Here is an 18253-nt window from a genome sequence, read left to right as displayed (position 1 = left end):
CTGGGAAATAGAAAGCATTCGCTGGAGTCCATAAGGGGCTTGTCTGTCTAAAAGGGCACATTTATAGGATGAGTTTCTTGCCTAACCTCGGTGATTGTGCAGTTACCCAGCTCAGACAGCTGTGTGTGCCAGAGGAGGGGACAGTGCTCCTGAGAAGAAATGACTCCAAACATAGCCTGTGTTCATGGGTTGTGTTAAATCTCAACTAATTTTAAACTTAGTCCCTGTAGGAGGCCCTTAGATCTGCCTCAAGTTGATAATGTATGATGGGCCTGGCCTAGAGTAAAGGTTTCTGAGCTCCCATCCTTCTGATTTTCATGGTGGGAGACGCTGTGGGGATGAGAGGACCCAGCCTCCTTGCAGCCCCCTCTTGTTAACCAGGGGAAGTTTGTCTGAGGTGAACACCTGCTGATTCTTGGAGTTTAGGTTTCCATTTCTAACTCTGGTTCTGTACCTGTGACTGGTAGCATTGAGGTAAGTGGTCTAGCTGGAGATCAGATTTGGGGAACGGTCTCCGGCAGTACTCTCTGTTTGCAGTTTAACACAGAAATGTGGAGACTAACATGATCTGCTGGAAATCCAGAATATTATAAAAGCAGTAGATGCCTCCTGCTCTTAGTGTGGAACTAGTGCAGGTAGAAGGTTTCGTGTTAATGTCCTACTTGGCATTTCATGTGGATCAGCGTACCGATGTGTTAACTGCCGTGGTTTCTCCCCATCACAGCAAAGCTTTGTCCTTGATCAACATAATTAATTAAATATGGAGGAAATGCCCTTTCAGGAGCTGAACCCCCTCAATAAATAGGTGAATAGACTTTGAATTGTATCCTCTCCTTTACCTAGAACATTATCAATGTTCTCAACTCGGTGTGAGTGTACTAGAGACATATCTGCTGGAGCTATACTAGGCATACAATGTCTCAGATTCTATTTGGAGTATTTAATTATACTGGCTCTGTAAAATTTTGTAAATTCTGCTAAGTTAATCTCCTTACCTAATTTTAGGTGCTATATAAACAGCCATAGTGTTACATACAGACTCTCCCAAGTGCTTCATATTAAGTGTCTCTCAGGCAGCACTCAAAGCAACCTCATGAGATCAGTGTCATGGTTCCCAGTGACAGATGAGAAAAGCAGGGCTTTAAAAAGTTGATACTTGCTTGTAAGTAGTGGGTGGGGATTTGAACTCTCTACCGTAACCTTAGCTATCTGATCGATAGGGGCCATTATGTTTTAAGTGTCTTACTTTTACAATATCACTGTCGATTCCTCGGGCTTTCTCCTTGCCTTTTTTTGGGGGGGGCGGGTAGAATTTTAAAAAATAAAATCCGAACCTGCATCCCTACACAGTGGTGTCTTTACCATGGTACTTCTCACACATTGTCGTCTGCAGAAAAACTGCATTGTGTTCACAGTTGAAAGAGAACACATGAGAAATAACAGTTCAGGAAGAGAGAAAGCAGGTCTACCAGCAGTTCCGAAGTCAGGCTGTAGACAGGGGTCCTGGTTGCCCTGTGCAGTAGCAGTTGGAATAGAGCTGGTCCGTATCTTCTAGGACGATTGAGAGAACCAAGTGCAGATGGGAGGGGCCCTGCGCCCCGCTGCAGCCCGTGATTGTGTAGCCATTCTGAGCCAGCAGGGGTAGGAGCTGAGAATCCAGCAGTGAGCAGGAGGCCCAGGGCTCTGCCCTCAAATTGTCCCATCTGGAGAAGGTCACAGACGTTGCAACAAATCAGTAACATGTTGTAGGTGATGAACACGTTTGTAGAGAAGGTACTAGAAGGTATAGGAGGAACCTGTCCTACCGTTGGAGGGACACCTATCCTAGACATTGGAGTCAAGAATGTGTGCAAAATAAAAAGCTGTCCACTCAAAATTTAGAGGATATTGTTTACCAAGAACTGCACTATAGAAAGGAAAGAAGGGGTGGTTCACCAGCGTGGCCACTCCCGAGCCCCAGTTTCTTACCACGTCAGCATTATTCTTTCAGACATGGTTACGTGCTTAGATGATGCATCCCTGACAATTGCCTGTGGTCAGCCCTGGAAGGGAGCCTCAGGCCAGCCCAAGAGAGGCGAGGAGACATGCAGTACTTGGGTGGCACTGGGTGGGGAGAGGGTAGTAGCAGATTTTTTAAAAGGTTATTTGAGAGGGGGGGTCACTGTGCTTGTCCTGTGCAGTATTAAGGTTTATCACTTTGTTGGGACTTCAACTTTTTCTAACTATTAATATTTGGTGCTTACGGAAAACTTCCAGAGTGGCACCACGTGAGACTTGAATGTTGAGTGGTGGTGCCTGACCGCAGGCAGACCTGGGGTGGGGCGTGCAGCGCTGTGCTGGAGAATTCTAGGTGGAGGTCACTTGCGCACAGGCCTGTGGACAGAGCAGCCGAGTGTGTGCAAGGACTCAGATCAGGGCAGCCCTCATTCACCGCAGGAAAGGTCCTGTGGCCCTGTGGCGAATGGCCTTTTAAGCATGTGAAGTTTGGGGGTGATCCTGAGGGCAGTGGAGAGCCAGCAAAGACCTTTGAGCCAGAGAATGACAAAATTTCTCTTCAGCCTATACCTCTGCTGCCCTTCACACAGTTTCCGCCCCCCCAACTCCCCCCTCCTCGACCCCAGGCCTTGCGGGGGTGTGGCCCAGTTCTGTCCCCGGGCCTCTCTGCCTTCCCTGAGACCCTGCCTGGGCAGTCTCATCCACTCCCAGGGCTTCGGCCCAATGCTAGAAAGTCACAGACATGCTTCTCTAAGCCAGATCTGCAGCCACGTGAGGCTCCTGGGCACCACTGTGACAGACCCTCTGCCCGAGCCCTCGGATTCTACCCACCCAAAACTGAACTTCCTCTCCTTTCCCCGCAATCTGCCATTTCTCCTAGATTCCTGGTCCCTGGAAAGCCGCCTCCTATGCAGACAATAAAGCCAAATCCATACATCTGTCTTCCTCAGATCAGGAGCTGAGTCCTCTGAGTTTACTCTCTCTGTCTTGGCTGGTGCCGCTGATAATCTGTGCTGAGGTGCACCCCCCCCCCCTTTGCCTGGGGCGAGAACTCCCAGGGTCTCCCTCTCGGCTACACCCATCCATTCCCTCCTCCACACTTCTGAAGTGGCCTTTTGGAAAGGCAGATCTGTTCTTCTATAGCTGCTGAAAGCTCTGCACCCCTTCCCTTGGGCACAGGAGGCCAGCCAGGAAGAAGCCGCAGCCTGAGGCTCGCCCCCCACCCCCAACTCCCGTTGGTCGCCCAGGGCAGGCCTGCAGCTCCCTCCGTGTGCACGCCCTGTGGCCTCTGCATCCCTCTTTCTGGAGTGTCTTCTCTGCCACCCACTGGTTCCTGACAAAAATTTTTCAAGTCTCTGTTCCAGAGAAATCTTTTTTAAAAAGCATTTCTGACCTCCTATCATCAAAGTAACAGTAGCAAACATTTGCATCCTGCTTACTGCATGCCAGATGGGGTTCTAAGAACTTTCTTTGTAGTATTTAACACTCACCCTCTTCTTGTCCAGTTTTACAGAAGGGGAAACTGAAGCTCAGGCAGCTGAAGTAACTGCCCCAGGTTAGAGCTAGTGCGTGACCGAGCCAGAGTGCACACCGAGGCCACAGGCTGTGAAGTCCCCGCTCTTAGCCGCTTTGGTGATGTGGCCTCACGTGACGATTGCAGCGCTCTGACTTTCGCTGGCTCCTGGCTCTAGCATGTCTGCCTCCCGCTCCTAAAGACAAGGGCGCTGCAGGATGGGTAGAGAAGCTTTATTACCCCCCAGGTCTTAGAGCACACCGGTCTGTGGAGGCGGTGGGTGGATCTCTGCCTGCCGTGTCTAACAGCTGCTCATCAGCTGTTAGTCCGACTTGTGAGCACCTGGTGTGTAGCGTGCAATCCTTTTAAAAGTGAAGCCTTTCTCTTTCTCTGATTGACTTCTTTCACTCAGCATCATACCCTCCAGTTCCATCCACATGGATGTAAGTAAGATTTCATCCTTTGATGGCTGAGTAATGTGTGTGTGTGTGTGTGTGTGACAACCTCTGTCAGTGGACATCTGGGCTCTTTCTATAGTTTGGCTCTTGTGGACATTGCGGCTATAAACATTGGGGAGCAGGTGCCCCTTCAGATCATTATATTTGCATCTTTAAGGTAAATACCTAGTAGTGCAATTGCTGGGAAGAAATCAGAGAGGGAGGCAAACCATGAGAGACTCCTAACTATGGGAAACAAACTGAGGAGACAAACCTCTTGAGGGTTGCTGGGGGGGACGGGGGGTGGGGGAACAGGGTAACTTGGTGATGGGCGTTAAGGAGGACACGTGATGTGATGAGCACTGGGTGTTATATGCAACTGATGAATTACTGAACTCTACCTCTGAAACTAAAGATGTACTATACATTGGCTAATTGAATTTAAATTTAAAAAACGGCTAATGGCGAACGCTTCTGCTCCAGACCATAGAAGTGCAGGACAAACAATAGATTGAATGAAGCTAAGGATCCCCAGGCATTATTTGGGCCACTGCAGTCATTATCACAGGGTCCTCCAAGGACCTGGATCGGCTCTAGTCACAAGGAGTAGGAATCCTCACTGCTGCACCGGTGGGACATGTCCTGCCCCTTGTGAGGTCAAGGAGCAATGGTGCTACTGACTCTGAGGAAAGATGAAAACCTAAGATTTGTAAAGTTGGTTAAAATAATCACTACAGCAATGGAACACGTAAAGCTAGGTGCATCTGTGCTTAGGGTTTGTGAGGCTGGCCTAGCCCTATTCCATCCCGTGTCCCGGTGAGGAAACAAAGGGGACGCGGGGAGGAACACGCTCCTGGAGCCTCTCGGGGAGGCAGCGGCGGAAGCTGCCTGCAGGTGTTTACTTGAATTGTTAGCGCGCGGGGCTGAATTGTGTTTTTTACAAAGCCTGCCTGACTCGAACTCGTTGTAGGTGGAAAGCGAGACCAACGTCCTGCAGGACGGCTCCCTCATCGACCTCTGCGGGGCCACGCTTCTCTGGAGGACGGCGGACGGCCTGTTCCACACGCCGACGCAGAAGCACATCGAAGCCCTGCGGCAGGAGATCAACGCCGCCCGGCCGCAGTGTCCCGTGGGGCTCAACACCTTGGCCTTCCCCAGCATCAACAGGAAGGAGGTGGTGGAGGAGAAGCAGCCCTGGGCCTACCTCAGCTGCGGCCACGTGCACGGCTACCACAACTGGGGCCACCGGAGCGACACGGAGGCCAACGAGCGAGAGTGTCCCATGTGCAGGACTGTGGGCCCCTATGTTCCGCTCTGGCTCGGCTGCGAGGCGGGCTTCTATGTCGACGCCGGACCCCCCACTCACGCTTTCACCCCCTGTGGACACGTGTGCTCAGAGAAGTCCGCGAAATACTGGTCGCAGATCCCGTTGCCTCACGGAACTCACGCGTTCCATGCTGCCTGCCCTTTCTGTGCCACGCAGCTGGTTGGGGAACAGAACTGCATCAAATTAATTTTCCAAGGTCCCGTGGACTGATGTCTTTGACAGCCGCCTACGACTTTATTAACAAGTTACTGTGAAGATTTTGCCACTAACTGTAGATTTTACCTTTTTATAATTCTGGTTATTAAGGGGAAGAGGGGGGCCTGAGGCTGGAGGGTTGGGGGGAACGACGAGAAGGGGGGGCCCTGGCAATGAAACATGCCCGGAATTTAAGATCGCAGTGGTGTGGTGCATGCTCCAAACAGCGGCATTGTCCTTGAAGTATGCTTGATGAAACCATCCTATCTTTGTAATAATTGGATTTCAAATGCCATGCTTTTACTTTAACCTTGGGGGTTTTTAAACGACGTTTTCCTTTGTAAACTTGGGACGAGTTTTTAAATCCTATTTTACAAATGTAGAAGAAATGTATTCAAAAGTTGTTGGCTCTTAATGTGCGCCCTCCCGTGCTGCGTGGCGTAGGTGGTACCGGCGAGCCGTGCAGTGCCTACAAATACTTGACCGTGGCTGGGAGCTGCGCGGCTTCGAATCCGCCGCTCCGTACCACGGGGGTGGCAGACAGGAGACCTTAGACACAGGGGCTCGTTCTGAAATCGGGGGCTTTCGGATTTTTCTTTTTGGGGGGAAAGAACATCCCTATGCTGCCGTCCTGTTTTTTTACTTTGGTGGAATTCAGTGACTTTATCCACATAGTCATCAAATACCTTGGCATTTCAAAGAAATTTCCGTAACTTCTTAGTCCGCTTTTTGTTAACGTCCGTGATACTCCGCGTGCATGGCCAGAACTGTTTAGTTGATTAAAATGCAGCAACTCCTAAAAATTCAGTAATTGAGGGTGATTATTGTGGCATGGCCTAGGTACTACACCATCGAGTTTATTTACTTGGACTGTTTAGGATTTAGGATTAAAAAAGTTTTACTTTTTAAAACCACTTGTTGGGGTTTCGTAAGTTTTTCTTAAGGCAACCAAAACTCTGGGAGCCGAAAAGCAACAGCTCACAAGGATGCAGTCATTTTGGTTCACTCTCTCCCTTGCCATCTGTCACCTTCTCCGGCTTATGGAGCCCTGTAAGTTTCGAAAATGTTTGCAAATCAAACTAAATTTAAATGGGATCATTAGATATACACAACACCAAGTGGTACATCTGCAGAGATAATTTGAAATTCCTGATTTCAAGAGAGCAAATGAGTGTTTACTGAGGAATAATTAAATCAGAATTTCATATGAGCGCCACCATCCTTCTGTTAGTTCCGTTCATTTTGAATAATTCTCAGATGCTCATTCTTGGTCCTCAGTCCTCATCACCGCTCCCAGAATGTAAAGGTTCTTTAGGCCAGGAGACTGCCACAGCTGGCCGCCATGAAGCGGATCCTGCCACAAGCAGCAAGTATTTATTTAAACTGACGTCCTCTTAAGTTGACCATTACAGATCCATGCTACATTTTAACCTTTGTAAGGGTATAGAATTTATAGGATTCTCACATACTGTATTCATACTTGAATGTCTTTCCAAGTTTTGCCTACTGGTAAATATGTTGCCCTATTTTCAGTTGTTCTAACACATTGTGAATGTCTTTTTTCCTGAAAGTGATTAGATTATCTTTGCTGCTATTTAATTTGACCTAATATCTAGAAAGTTCAGCTCAGTTTTAAAAAAGCTTTACTTTTCAAAGGAGATTATCATTAAGGAGGAGGCTTTGTTTTGTTTTGGTAATTTTTAAGTGATGTGAAAAATCCAAAAACAGTCCTTGATAGCTTACTCTATTCTGTAGGTAATTTCATTTTGTCTTCAGGGAGAATAAATCATAACGTATCAAATGCCTTTTTAGGTAGTCTGTCCCCAAGGATTAGCTTTCACTTAGAGTGTCTTTTCAGTTTGTGCTCCTTTGGGCTCCACAAAATGACAAAGGAGGCAACAGTCCCTTTTCTTGCTGTTAGGCTAGAAGGTGGTTTGAGGAGTCTTGATACTCTAAAAGCATCTTGTAAGGTAAATGGCCTTGCATCTAGAAGGGCTGGATTTTCCCTATCAGAAACATTTCTGGAAAGTTACGACGATCTGCTGTAATCTTCCATTTCAAGGACTATAATAGTTCAGGGTCTAGCAGTTTTAAGTGCAACACATGCCCCCAAATAATCTTCCGACGTGAAAAGTTCTGTGTTTTTGTTTTGTTTTTTACTTTCAGTAAATGGAGATAACGCAGTAAATTTGAACTTGGAGTAATAAATTCCAAGCTCTTGGAAGGGGGTAACGGTGCACTGCCCTCTGTCCACATTGCATCTCCTTCAACCTCCAAGTGAGGTCCCCTCCCACTCCACCGAAGGAACAGCAGAGAAGTCTGCAAAAAGAGGCCATGCTCCTGTTGGCCACTTCTCGTAAGGGTTGCTTAGAATTTGGACTAAGGAGTTTTCTCCAGAGCTGAGAGTAGTTCATTTTGTGAGATTAAAGAGCTCCAGCTCTATGGAGTAATGCAGTTTAGAAAAAACTTCTCAGAGGTTACTTCTGTTTTTGTCTTGCTTGCCCCACCACATTAAGGGGGGAGTCCCACTCCTCCAGGTGTCCACATAGGAAACTGCTGACCGATTATCCTGATCTTGGCCTGACCAAAATGCCTTTTGTGAAGAGGTCACCAGAAGTAAAACCCCAGTGATGTATTCCCATAGTTAATTTTTTTCAGTTGTCAGTTTACTATTTAAAAACAAAACAAAACAAAAAAAAGGTGGATGGGATACAACTCTGAATATTTTTCTAGTCTGGAATTTTTTTTATTAATAATCGGTGCTGTCGGGTCATGCATGCTGCAACTCAACATTTCCCTTATTTGGTTTCGCTTTTTGCAAAAAGGGCTACGGTTCACACTGCAGAGTAAGTATTAAACTTTCTGGGTTTTTTATTTTTTCCCCCAACTGTGGCCCAAAAGAATTAAAATCTTTTAATATAAATAGAGAGCATATTTATCATTCCTCAATAGTTAATTATAGAGTTTGGTACCTTTGTGCCTCAGGGAAGCCACGTGATATAACTGGTTATAGAATTTCAGGGTTAGGGTTTAAAGAAAGGAGAAAGCCATTGGAAAAATGATGGGCTCCATGAAGGAGACTAATGAATCTGGATGCAGAAATATGCCAGGAACTGGCATATACATGATTGTAATAGAATTTATTTCCAGCATCAATAGGGAAATCTTAAGTTATTGCAGATACTGTATTAGGAAATTTGAGAACTCTTCATAAAGCTTCAGTTGCTTTATTTTTGCTTACATAAAACTCAAACCCCTGTGTTTTGGGAGCTCAGTAGTGTGATTTGGGTAATTTTGACAGTTAAAGGGAGCATGTTTTCTCCTTTTCTCATAGGTTACAGAATTGTTACCTGCAGGTCTAGGATTTTGATCAACTTTTTTGAAAGCCATTCTGTGCTTTGGATTCGTGTGAAAGGATGTGTGATCATGGCATTGTTCATGCTGGCTACAAGCTAGTTATCTTCATGCAATTTTGCCTTGTAACAGTGGAATTTCTGATAGGCAAACCACAGAACCTTGATCTTAAGCCAGATCCAGCTCCGTTCCCTTGGCAGGCAATCTTCTATCCCCATAGTTTAGCCTTCGTGGGCTGAGGGTATGAAGTTCCTTCTCCAGGGCTGGAAATAGAGCAGAGCTCTGTTATTTCTTCATGACCCAAAGGCCAATGAGACAGCTCCAGGAATTTTTTTTTTTTTTTAAGAACATAAGCATTGCTGAAGTAGTAAAACAAATAAGGTTCAGTGCTTCTTTTCAGTAAAACTTATATCCTCTCAAGTTTTCGCCCTCATGAAAAAGCCCTAGAGGAAGACAGGAAGAAGCAAATATTTTTCCAGTTCTACTTAACCGTTTCTAAACAAAAATAAAAATGAAAGGGAAATTATTTCTTTTTAGCTGAGATGACATTGTTTCTCTGTATTAAATAGTCTAGAAGTTAAGGGGTGGTCATATTTACCAATGTATAGTGTTATGAGCAGTTAAATTTTATGGATATATTTGTAAAACTGTTCTTTTATATTTCATGTCAAATTGAAAAGTTTATTTCTTCACTATTGTACCTGTGGAAATACAAGCCATTTTACAGGAAAAAAAATCTTCAAAAATTATTAAATGGATCTCAGTATGTTTGTGAGTCATTGTCTTCAGACTCTGTGGCTGCCTGGGGGTTTATCAGGACATTTAATACGAAGCTGATACAAAAGTAGACTTGAGTTTTACATTTCTCAACTTTCAAGTTGATCCCAAATACTTGAGCTTATTGTATTCTATTCCACACAATACATATTTAAATCTGATTTTGAAAATCCCATTTTTTTTATTAAAAAAATTCCATCAGTGCTTAAATCTAACTTCCAGGAGAATTAACCTGGCTCATAGAATGGATTTTCTTCATGTTCATTATAGTCATATGGCTACTTTTGCGACAATCTTCATTCACTTTTAACAACATAAGGATTATGGGTAAGCCTTCAAGCCTTAAACTAATAGGTCTTTCATAAGAAAATATATGTATTTGATAGTTTCTCATCACATTGATATTTAAGGAGGCTTAATATTTTTGAGGGAAATGGATTTTTCATTTCCCTAAAGAAAATGCACATTAACATGGGCTTTTATTTCAGGAATTAAATTTGATAAAGTATTGGAACACTTAAGAATCCCTGAATTGTAAGATGCATTTTAGAAGAACAGCCACTTAAAATTGTGAGATACATCGCACTTGACAAGGGTGCCAAGAGTATTCAATGGGAAAAGAACGGTATTTTCCACAAATCGAACTGGGATAACTAGATAGCCACCTACAAAAGAATGACGCTAGATTCCTACTTCACACAATACACCAAAATTAACTCAAAATGGATCAGAGTGCTGAAACTATAGAATTCTTAGAAGAAAACAGTAAACTTTTGTGACCCTGGGTCAGTCAGTGATTTCTTAAATATGACATAAAAAAATAAGTTGGGCTTCAAAATTAAAAATGTTTTCTTTCCCTTCGTTCATCTGTTTCATTTCTTAAATTCCACATTGAAACAAAATGTTTTATACATCAAAAGACATGGTCAAGAAAGTAAAAAGACAAACCACAAAATAGAATTTGAAAATCCTATTAAAAGTTGTATCCAGAATATGTGAAGAACTCCTAACTCATCAATAAAAAGAACACAATAAAAAAATGGAAAAATACCTACTCAAATCTTTTGACCAAAGATGATATAGAAATAACCAATAAGCACATAAAAAGATTGCCATCCCGAGGCATCAGAGAAATGCAAATTAAAACCAGGAGATACCACTTGATACCCACTATGATGGCTAAAATAAGACAGTAACTAGTGTTGGCAATGTGTTGAAAAACTGAAACCCTCATACACTGTTGGGGGGGAGGGGATTGTAAGTACATACAACCACTTTGGAACAAATGGTATGGCAGTTTCTCATAAGGTAAAATAGACAATTGCCATGTGACTCCTAGATATGTACCCAAAGAGACCTGAAAACATGTTCACACAAAAACTTGTACATGAATATTTATAATAACATTATTCATAGTAATCAATAAGTAGTAGAAACAACCCAAAAGTCCATCTGATGAATGAACAAGATATATCCATACAGTGGAATATTTAGCTATAAAAATTAATGAAGTACTGATAGGAACTTTGAAAACATGCCAAGTGAAAGAAGCCAGACACAAAAGACCACATATTGTATGTCAGAAAATAAGCATAATCACAGAGACAGAACACAGATTAATAAGTGACAGACACTGAGAGGAATCAAGGAGTAATTACTACATTCTTACTTTCAGGATTACATGAAAACGTTCTAAATTTACATAACAGTGATGGTTGCACAATTCTGAATATACTAAACAAATTTTACACTTTGAGAGGGTGACTTTCAACGTCTGAATTAGATCTCAAAACTTTTTAAAAGATACATAATTCAGAGATGTTAGATCGTGAAAAATTTGCATCCTAGAATTTAAATACAGCACCACATAATCTTAGTGCTTCCCATAAAAATATTCCGGATCCTCCCATGCCTACCTTGAGATGTTCTCTTAAAACAGCATATTCCTTTCTATCACACTTCCACTTGCCATTAGATGAAGAAGAGCATAGATAAAAGCCCACTAAGAAGATTAGATGAGAACTTTGTATTCCTAAGGATGGGCTGCCCTTTTTGCTGTTAGGATGAAAAAATAGAATCGTATTTCTGGAAGAAATAGAATGCAATCCTGAGGCTTCAAAGTCCACTTTCTTAAAGTATTTTTTGGAGCTCCTGGGTGGTTCAGTCAGTTAAGCATCCCACTCTCAATTTCGGCTGAGGTCATGATCTCAGGGTCATGAGATCAAGCCCCATGGGGCTCTGTGCTCAGCAGGGAATCTGCTTGAGATTCTCTCTCTACCCTTCTCCCTTTGCCCCTCCCCCCGCTCACGTGCATGCTTTCTCTCTAAATTTTTTTAAGCATGTGTTGCAATGAGCACTGGGTGTTACACGCTAATAATGAATCATGGAACACTACATCAAAAACTAATTAAGTACTGTATGGTGACTAACAAATAAGTATTTTTATGTGAAAATTCTTATAATCAAAATAAAAACTAACAGAGGGCCGCTGTAAAAGATTTAAAAATCTGGGAAGCATGAAGAATAAAACCTATTCCTCTACCACTCAAAAATAAACTGTTAGTATTTGGAGCTCTATCTTTCTAAACTTAAAAAATGAATTTTTGTGACTTCAATTTCATTCTGGTATTTAGTTATTTAATTACAAAGACTGATAAAAATTTTGAAATGTGGTTTTGGGAAAAGAGGGAAAAATGATTGATATATCTGTAGTGGGTTTCTCCATAAACAGCTACAAAAGGAAGTTTTCTCTCCTAAAGCACAAAATGTGTCCAAGGTTGGCAAAATGAGACTGTGGTGGTTAGGGCTGCCAAAGCTGTAAGCCTGAGGAGACTATTTTCAAGCTGTTGTGTCCCCCTAAACACCCACTGCCAATTATGGGACACACTTTGGAATGCCCAAATGGACTACTCTTAAACATTACTTCCTTCTTTTGTCTTCTAAACAGGTTCTAGTTGAAGAATAAAGTTATTCTTATTAGTTAAAAAAGGTAAGGTGGATTCTTTCTTACCTACTTCCAGGTTCAAATTTGAGGTCACATCAGAGTGCCATGAGGTGTTTGCTGAAAATGCAGATTCTTTAGTGGCATCTACAAGGCTGGCGATGTTCTAGTTTTCTAGGTCTCTCCAGTAATTTACACTTTGGACAGACAACCTAAATGATTCCTCAGGCAATGCATGTTCCATGCTTTGGGAAACTTTTCTTCAACGAAATGATTGTATGAAGCGTATGCCTCTGTGGGGCAAGTTACTGAATCCCCATTGTGTGTATTGGTTTTGGCTGACCCAATGTGGTTTCCTGGAAACCTGAAGTATATGGCCCAAATGGAGATGGGAATGGATGACCCAGCCAGTCAAGAGTTCTTCCTACCCCATGATTCTACCTTCCATTTTCTCTTAGGTGAATAGAACAGACTCAGCTCCATCCCTATTCTTTACCATTGGTTTCTTCAGTTCATGCCTTTAACCATTTCCACCTTACATGGAAAGAATCTTGAAATTCTCAAATTCATTGATGGAGTTCAGGGTTAAAGGTGAAATTTATACATAATTCTGAGAGTTTGCTGAGTTCTCAAAATTGTTATTAAACAGGATGGAAACTTGCCATGTATCAGCAAAGTGGATGTCATCACAGCACCTTTCACAGGCTTTGGGTTTCTACATCTAGTGATGTATTTCTAATAAAAGTTACAAAGGGAAACTTTTTTAATTACAGTTTCATTTTGGCATGTATTCTGGAAATGTTCTGCTAATTCCATTCATTGGGTTAAGTGGATGGGCAAGTATATCCTCATCTATAAAACAGAAATGATAATAGTGCTTCTACTCCTTAGAGATGTGAAAATAACATACTTAATGCACTATAGTACATAATAGGTGCTCAGTAAATAATAGTAGTTTTTATTTTTCCCTTGCAGAAACATTTCCTAACATGTAATCTTTATAAATTAAGTCTCAGAAAATTTTCTGTAAGATCATATAACCCATGACACCCTATATAGAAAACCCTAAAGACTCTAAAAAATACTAGAATAAGTGAATTCAGTAAAGTTGCAGAATACAAATATACACAAATCTGTTGTATTTCTATTCACTAATAATGAAGTAGCAGGAAGACATTAAAGAAGCAATCCCATTCACAATAGCACCAAAAAGAATAAAATACCTAGGAATAAAGTTAACCAAAGAGGTGAAAGATCTGTTATCTGAAAACTATAAAACACTGATGAAAGAAATTGAAGAAGACATGAACAAAAGGAAAGACGTTCCATGCTCATGGATTAAAAGAATAGTATTAAAATGTCCATACTACCCAAAGCAATCTACACATTCAAGGCAATCCCAAACAAAATACAGTATTTTCCCCAGAACTATAACAAATAATCCTCAGATTTGTATGGACCACAAAAGACCCCAAATAGCCAAAGCAATCTTGAAAAAGAACAAAATTGGAGGTATCATAATCCCAGAATTGAAGATACATTACAAAGCTGTAGCGATCAAAACAGTACTGTACTGGCACAAAAACAGACACAGAGATTAACAGAACCGAATAGAAGGCCCAGAAATAAACCCACAATTAGATGGTCAATTGACCCACAACAAAGGAGGCAAGCATATACAATGGGGGAAAAGTCTCTCCAACAAATGGTGTGGGGAAAACTGGACAGCTACATGCAAAAGAATAAAACTGTACCACTTTTTTACACCATACACAAAAACTGGAAATGGATTAAGGACCTATGTGTGTGACCTGAAACCATAAAAATCCTAGAAGAGCACACAGGCAATAATTTCTCTGACATCAGCCATAACAAGACTTTTCTAGATACCGCTCCTGAGGCGAGGGAAACAAAAGCAAAAATAAACTATTGGAACTACATCAAAATAAAAAGCTTTCTGTACAACAAAGGAAACAACCAACAAAACTAAAATACAACCTACTAAATAGGAGAAGATATTTTCAAATGACACATCCAATAAGGGGTTAGTATATAAAATACATAAAGAACTTATACAACCCAACACTCAAAAAACAATCCAATTAAAAAATGGGCAGAAGACATGGATGGACATTTCTCCAAACAAACATACAGATGGGCAACAGACACATGAAAAGATGCTCAACATCACTCATTAGGGAAATGCAAATCAAAACTACAATGAGCTATCACCTCATACCTATCAGAATGGCTACTATCAAAAACACAAGAGGGGGGGCGGAGCAAGATGGCGGAGGAGTAGGAGACCTAGATTTTGTCTGGTCTCAGGAATTCAGCTGAATAGGGATCAAACCATTCTGAACACCTACGAACTCAACAGGAGATCGAACAGGAGAGTAGCAACAACTCTCTGAACAGAGAAGCGACCACTTACTGGAAGGTAGGACGTGCGGAGAAGTGAATCCGAGGCGATATTCGGGAGGATAAACGGCGGGGGAGGGGCCTCCGCCGGCCGCTTCTGGCAAGTGCTAGAGCCGCGGAGCACAAAATCGGACCTTTTAAAAGTTGGCTCGGCGGAGGGACGTCGCTGCAGTGGCTAAGCGGGGGGTGGAATCCTCCCGGGACAGTGTGGTCTCAGGACCCTTGGGGTCACAGAGAGACCGGGGGTGCCTGAGTGCGGCAGAGCTCCCAGGTGTCGGGGCGGGGAAGCCGGCTGCAGAGACGGAGCCGAGGCGCGGGCTCTCAGCTCGGGGTGGCCATAAACTGTGATCTGCGGCCCAGTCGGGGCACGGCTCCCCCAGCAAGGACCCAACAAGCAGCAGATCTGGGGAGACTCCCCTTCCTTCCCGGGGAGGAGCGGTGCGGGAACGCACTGCAGGGATCTGCTGGATTTGGAGACTCCGAGCGGGGTCGGGTGCCAGAGATAGCAACGCTCGATCACAGGCCGGGTGAGCATGGAGAGCGGCCGGAGACCGGGGACACGGGAGTGACTGCTTTTCTCTGGGGGCGCACTGAGGAGTGGGGCCCTGAGTTCTCGGCTCCTCCGGGCGGAGACTGGGAGGCCGCCATTTTCGCCCTGGTCCTCCAAAGCTGTGCCGAGAGCTTGCAGGGAACAAAAGCTCCTGAGAGCAAACTGGAGCAGCTTCCTTAGCCCGGACCGACAAGGGCGGGGCAATTCCGCCTCCGGCAAAGACATTTGGAAACCACAGCAACAGGCCCCTCCCCCAGAAGATCAACACAAACAGCCAGCAAGCCAAGACCAAGTTGATCGATCAAGGAGAATAGGAGAACTCCAGCGCTAGGGGAATACTGCACATAGATTCATGGCTTCTTTTTTTTTTTTTTTTTTTTTTTACCATGATTCATTATTTCATCAAAGTTAATTTTTGTTGACTTTTTTTTATTTTTCTTTTTCCCTTTTTCAACCAACATCTTATAAATCCCTTTTTTTTAAAAAAAAAAAAATTTTTTTTTCATTTTTAGAGTCATATTTTATCCCTTCATAGTAGTTATCCTTGTTTTTGGCATATATATATAAGTTGTTCTCTCTTTAAAATTTTGAGGTACAGTTTCTTCTAACAGATCAAAATATACCCTAAATCACTAGTGTATGGCTTTGTTCTAGTCTCCTGCCTGATCACATTCTCTCCCTTTTTCCTTTTTTTTTTTTTTCCTTAAATCTTCTTTCTTTTTTCAAACAACTTATCTTACCAAGTCCTTTTATAAAATCTTTTATAATTTTCATCTTTACAGTCATCTTCCATCCCTTCATTGTATCAACCCTTATTTTGTACATATATGTCTTTCTTCCTTTAAAATTTTAGGAGGCACTTTTTTCTAACAGACCAAAATACGCCCAAAATCTAGTGTGTGGCACTGATCTATGCACTAGCCTGATCATATTTGATCATATTCTGCCTTTTTTGAATTGTTTTGTTTTTGTTTTTTTCTTTTTTTTCTTTTTTTTTTCTTTTTCTCTTTCTTTTTTCTTTCTTTCCCTTTCTTTTCCCCTGGTTTCAGGTCTTTTCTGATTTGTATACAGTATATTTGCTGGGGACGTAGTAAACCTGTTAGCCTTTTGTTCTCTCATTCATCTATTCTCCTCTGGACAAAATGACAAGACGAAAGAAATCACCTCAGCAAAAAGAACAAGAGGTAGTACCGTCAGCCAGGGACCTACTCAATACGGACATTAGTACGATGTCGGACCTAGAGTTCAGAATCATGACTTTAAAGATACTAGCTGGGCTTGAAAAAAGCGTGGAAGTTATTAGAGAAACCCTTTCTGGAGAAATAAAAGAACTAAAATCTAACCAAATCGAAATCAAAAAGGCTATTGATGAGGTGCAATCAAAAATGGGGGCACTAAATGCTAGGATAAATGAGGCAGAAGAGAGAATCAGCGATATAGAAGACCAAATGATAGAAAATAAAGAGGCTGAGAAAAAGAGAGAGAAACAACTACAGGATCACGAGGGCAGAATTCGAGAGATAAGTGATGCGATAAGACGAAACAACATTAGAATAATTGGGATCCCAGAAGAAGAAGAGAGAGAGAGAGGGGCAGAAGGTATATTGGAGCAAATTATAGCAGAGAACTTCCCTAATGTGAGGAAGGAAACAGGCATTAAAATCCAGGAGGCACAGAGAACCCCTCTCAAAATCAATAAAAATAGGTCAACACCCCGACATCTAATAGTAAAACTTACGAGTCTCAGAGACAAAGAGAAAATCCTGAAAGCAGCTCGGGAGAAGAGATATGTAACCTACAATGGTAGAAACATTAGATTGGCAACAGACCTATCCACAGAGACCTGGCAGGCCAGAAAGGACTGGCAAGATATCTTCAGAGCACTAAACGAGAAAAATATGCAGCCAAGAATACTATATCCAGCTAGGCTATCATTGAAAATAGAAGGAGAGATCAAAAGCTTCCAGAACAAACAAAAACTAAAAGAATTTGCAAACACGAAACCAGCCCTCCAAGAAATATTGAGAGGGGTCCTCTAAGCAAAGAGAGAACCTAAAAGCAGCAAAGAGCAGAAACGAACACAGACAACAGACAGTTAACAGTCACCTTACAGGTAATATAATGGCAGTAAATTCATACCTTTCAATAGTTACCCTGAATGTAAATGGGCTAAATGCCCCAATCAAAAGACACAGGCTATCAGATTGGATTAAAAAACAAGACCCATCAATATGCTGTCTGCAAGAGACTCATTTTACACCCAAAGACACCCCCAGATTGAAAGTGAGGGGGTGGAAAACCATTTACCATGCTAATGGACACCAAAAGAAAGCTGGGGTGGCAATCCTTATATCAGACAAACTAGATTTTAAAACAAAGACTGTAATAAGAGATGAGGAAGGACACTATATCCTACTTAAAGGGTCTATCCAACAAGAAGATCTAACAATTGTAAATATCTATGCCCCGAACATGGGAGCGGCCAATTATATAAGCCAATTAATAACAAAAGCAAAGAAACACATTGACAACAATACAATAATAGTGGGGGATTTTAACACCCCCCTGACTGAAATGGACAGATCATCTAAGCAAAAGATCAACAAGGAAATAAAGATGTTAAATGACACACTGGACCAAATGGACTTCACAGACATATTCAGAACATTCCATCCCAAAGCAACGGAATACACATTCTTCTCTAGTGCCCATGGAACATTCTCCAGAATTGATCACATCCTAG

General features: G+C 42.4%; 1 protein-coding gene across 7 annotated transcripts in view; it reads left to right on the top strand.

Annotated features, from left to right (window-relative positions):
• Window positions 1-9615, top strand: part of PELI2 (pellino E3 ubiquitin protein ligase family member 2) — a 556167-nt gene extending 546552 nt beyond the window's left edge. For all 7 annotated transcript variants that reach the window (XM_027571669.2, XM_027571668.2, XM_027571666.2 and 4 more), the window contains one exon: window positions 4916-9615. In XM_027571669.2, coding sequence (XP_027427470.1) covers window positions 4916-5482 — 567 coding nt within the window. In that variant the 3' untranslated portion in view covers window positions 5483-9615. The remainder of the gene's footprint in view (window positions 1-4915) is intronic.
• Window positions 9616-18253: the final 8638 nt, after the last annotated feature.

The sequence above is a fragment of the Zalophus californianus genome, chromosome 6 (genome assembly GCF_009762305.2).
Source record: "Zalophus californianus isolate mZalCal1 chromosome 6, mZalCal1.pri.v2, whole genome shotgun sequence".
Taxonomy (NCBI): domain Eukaryota; kingdom Metazoa; phylum Chordata; class Mammalia; order Carnivora; family Otariidae; genus Zalophus; species Zalophus californianus.
The sequence above is the reverse complement of the archived record's forward strand: the minus strand, read 5'-3'. Positions and strand labels throughout refer to the sequence as shown.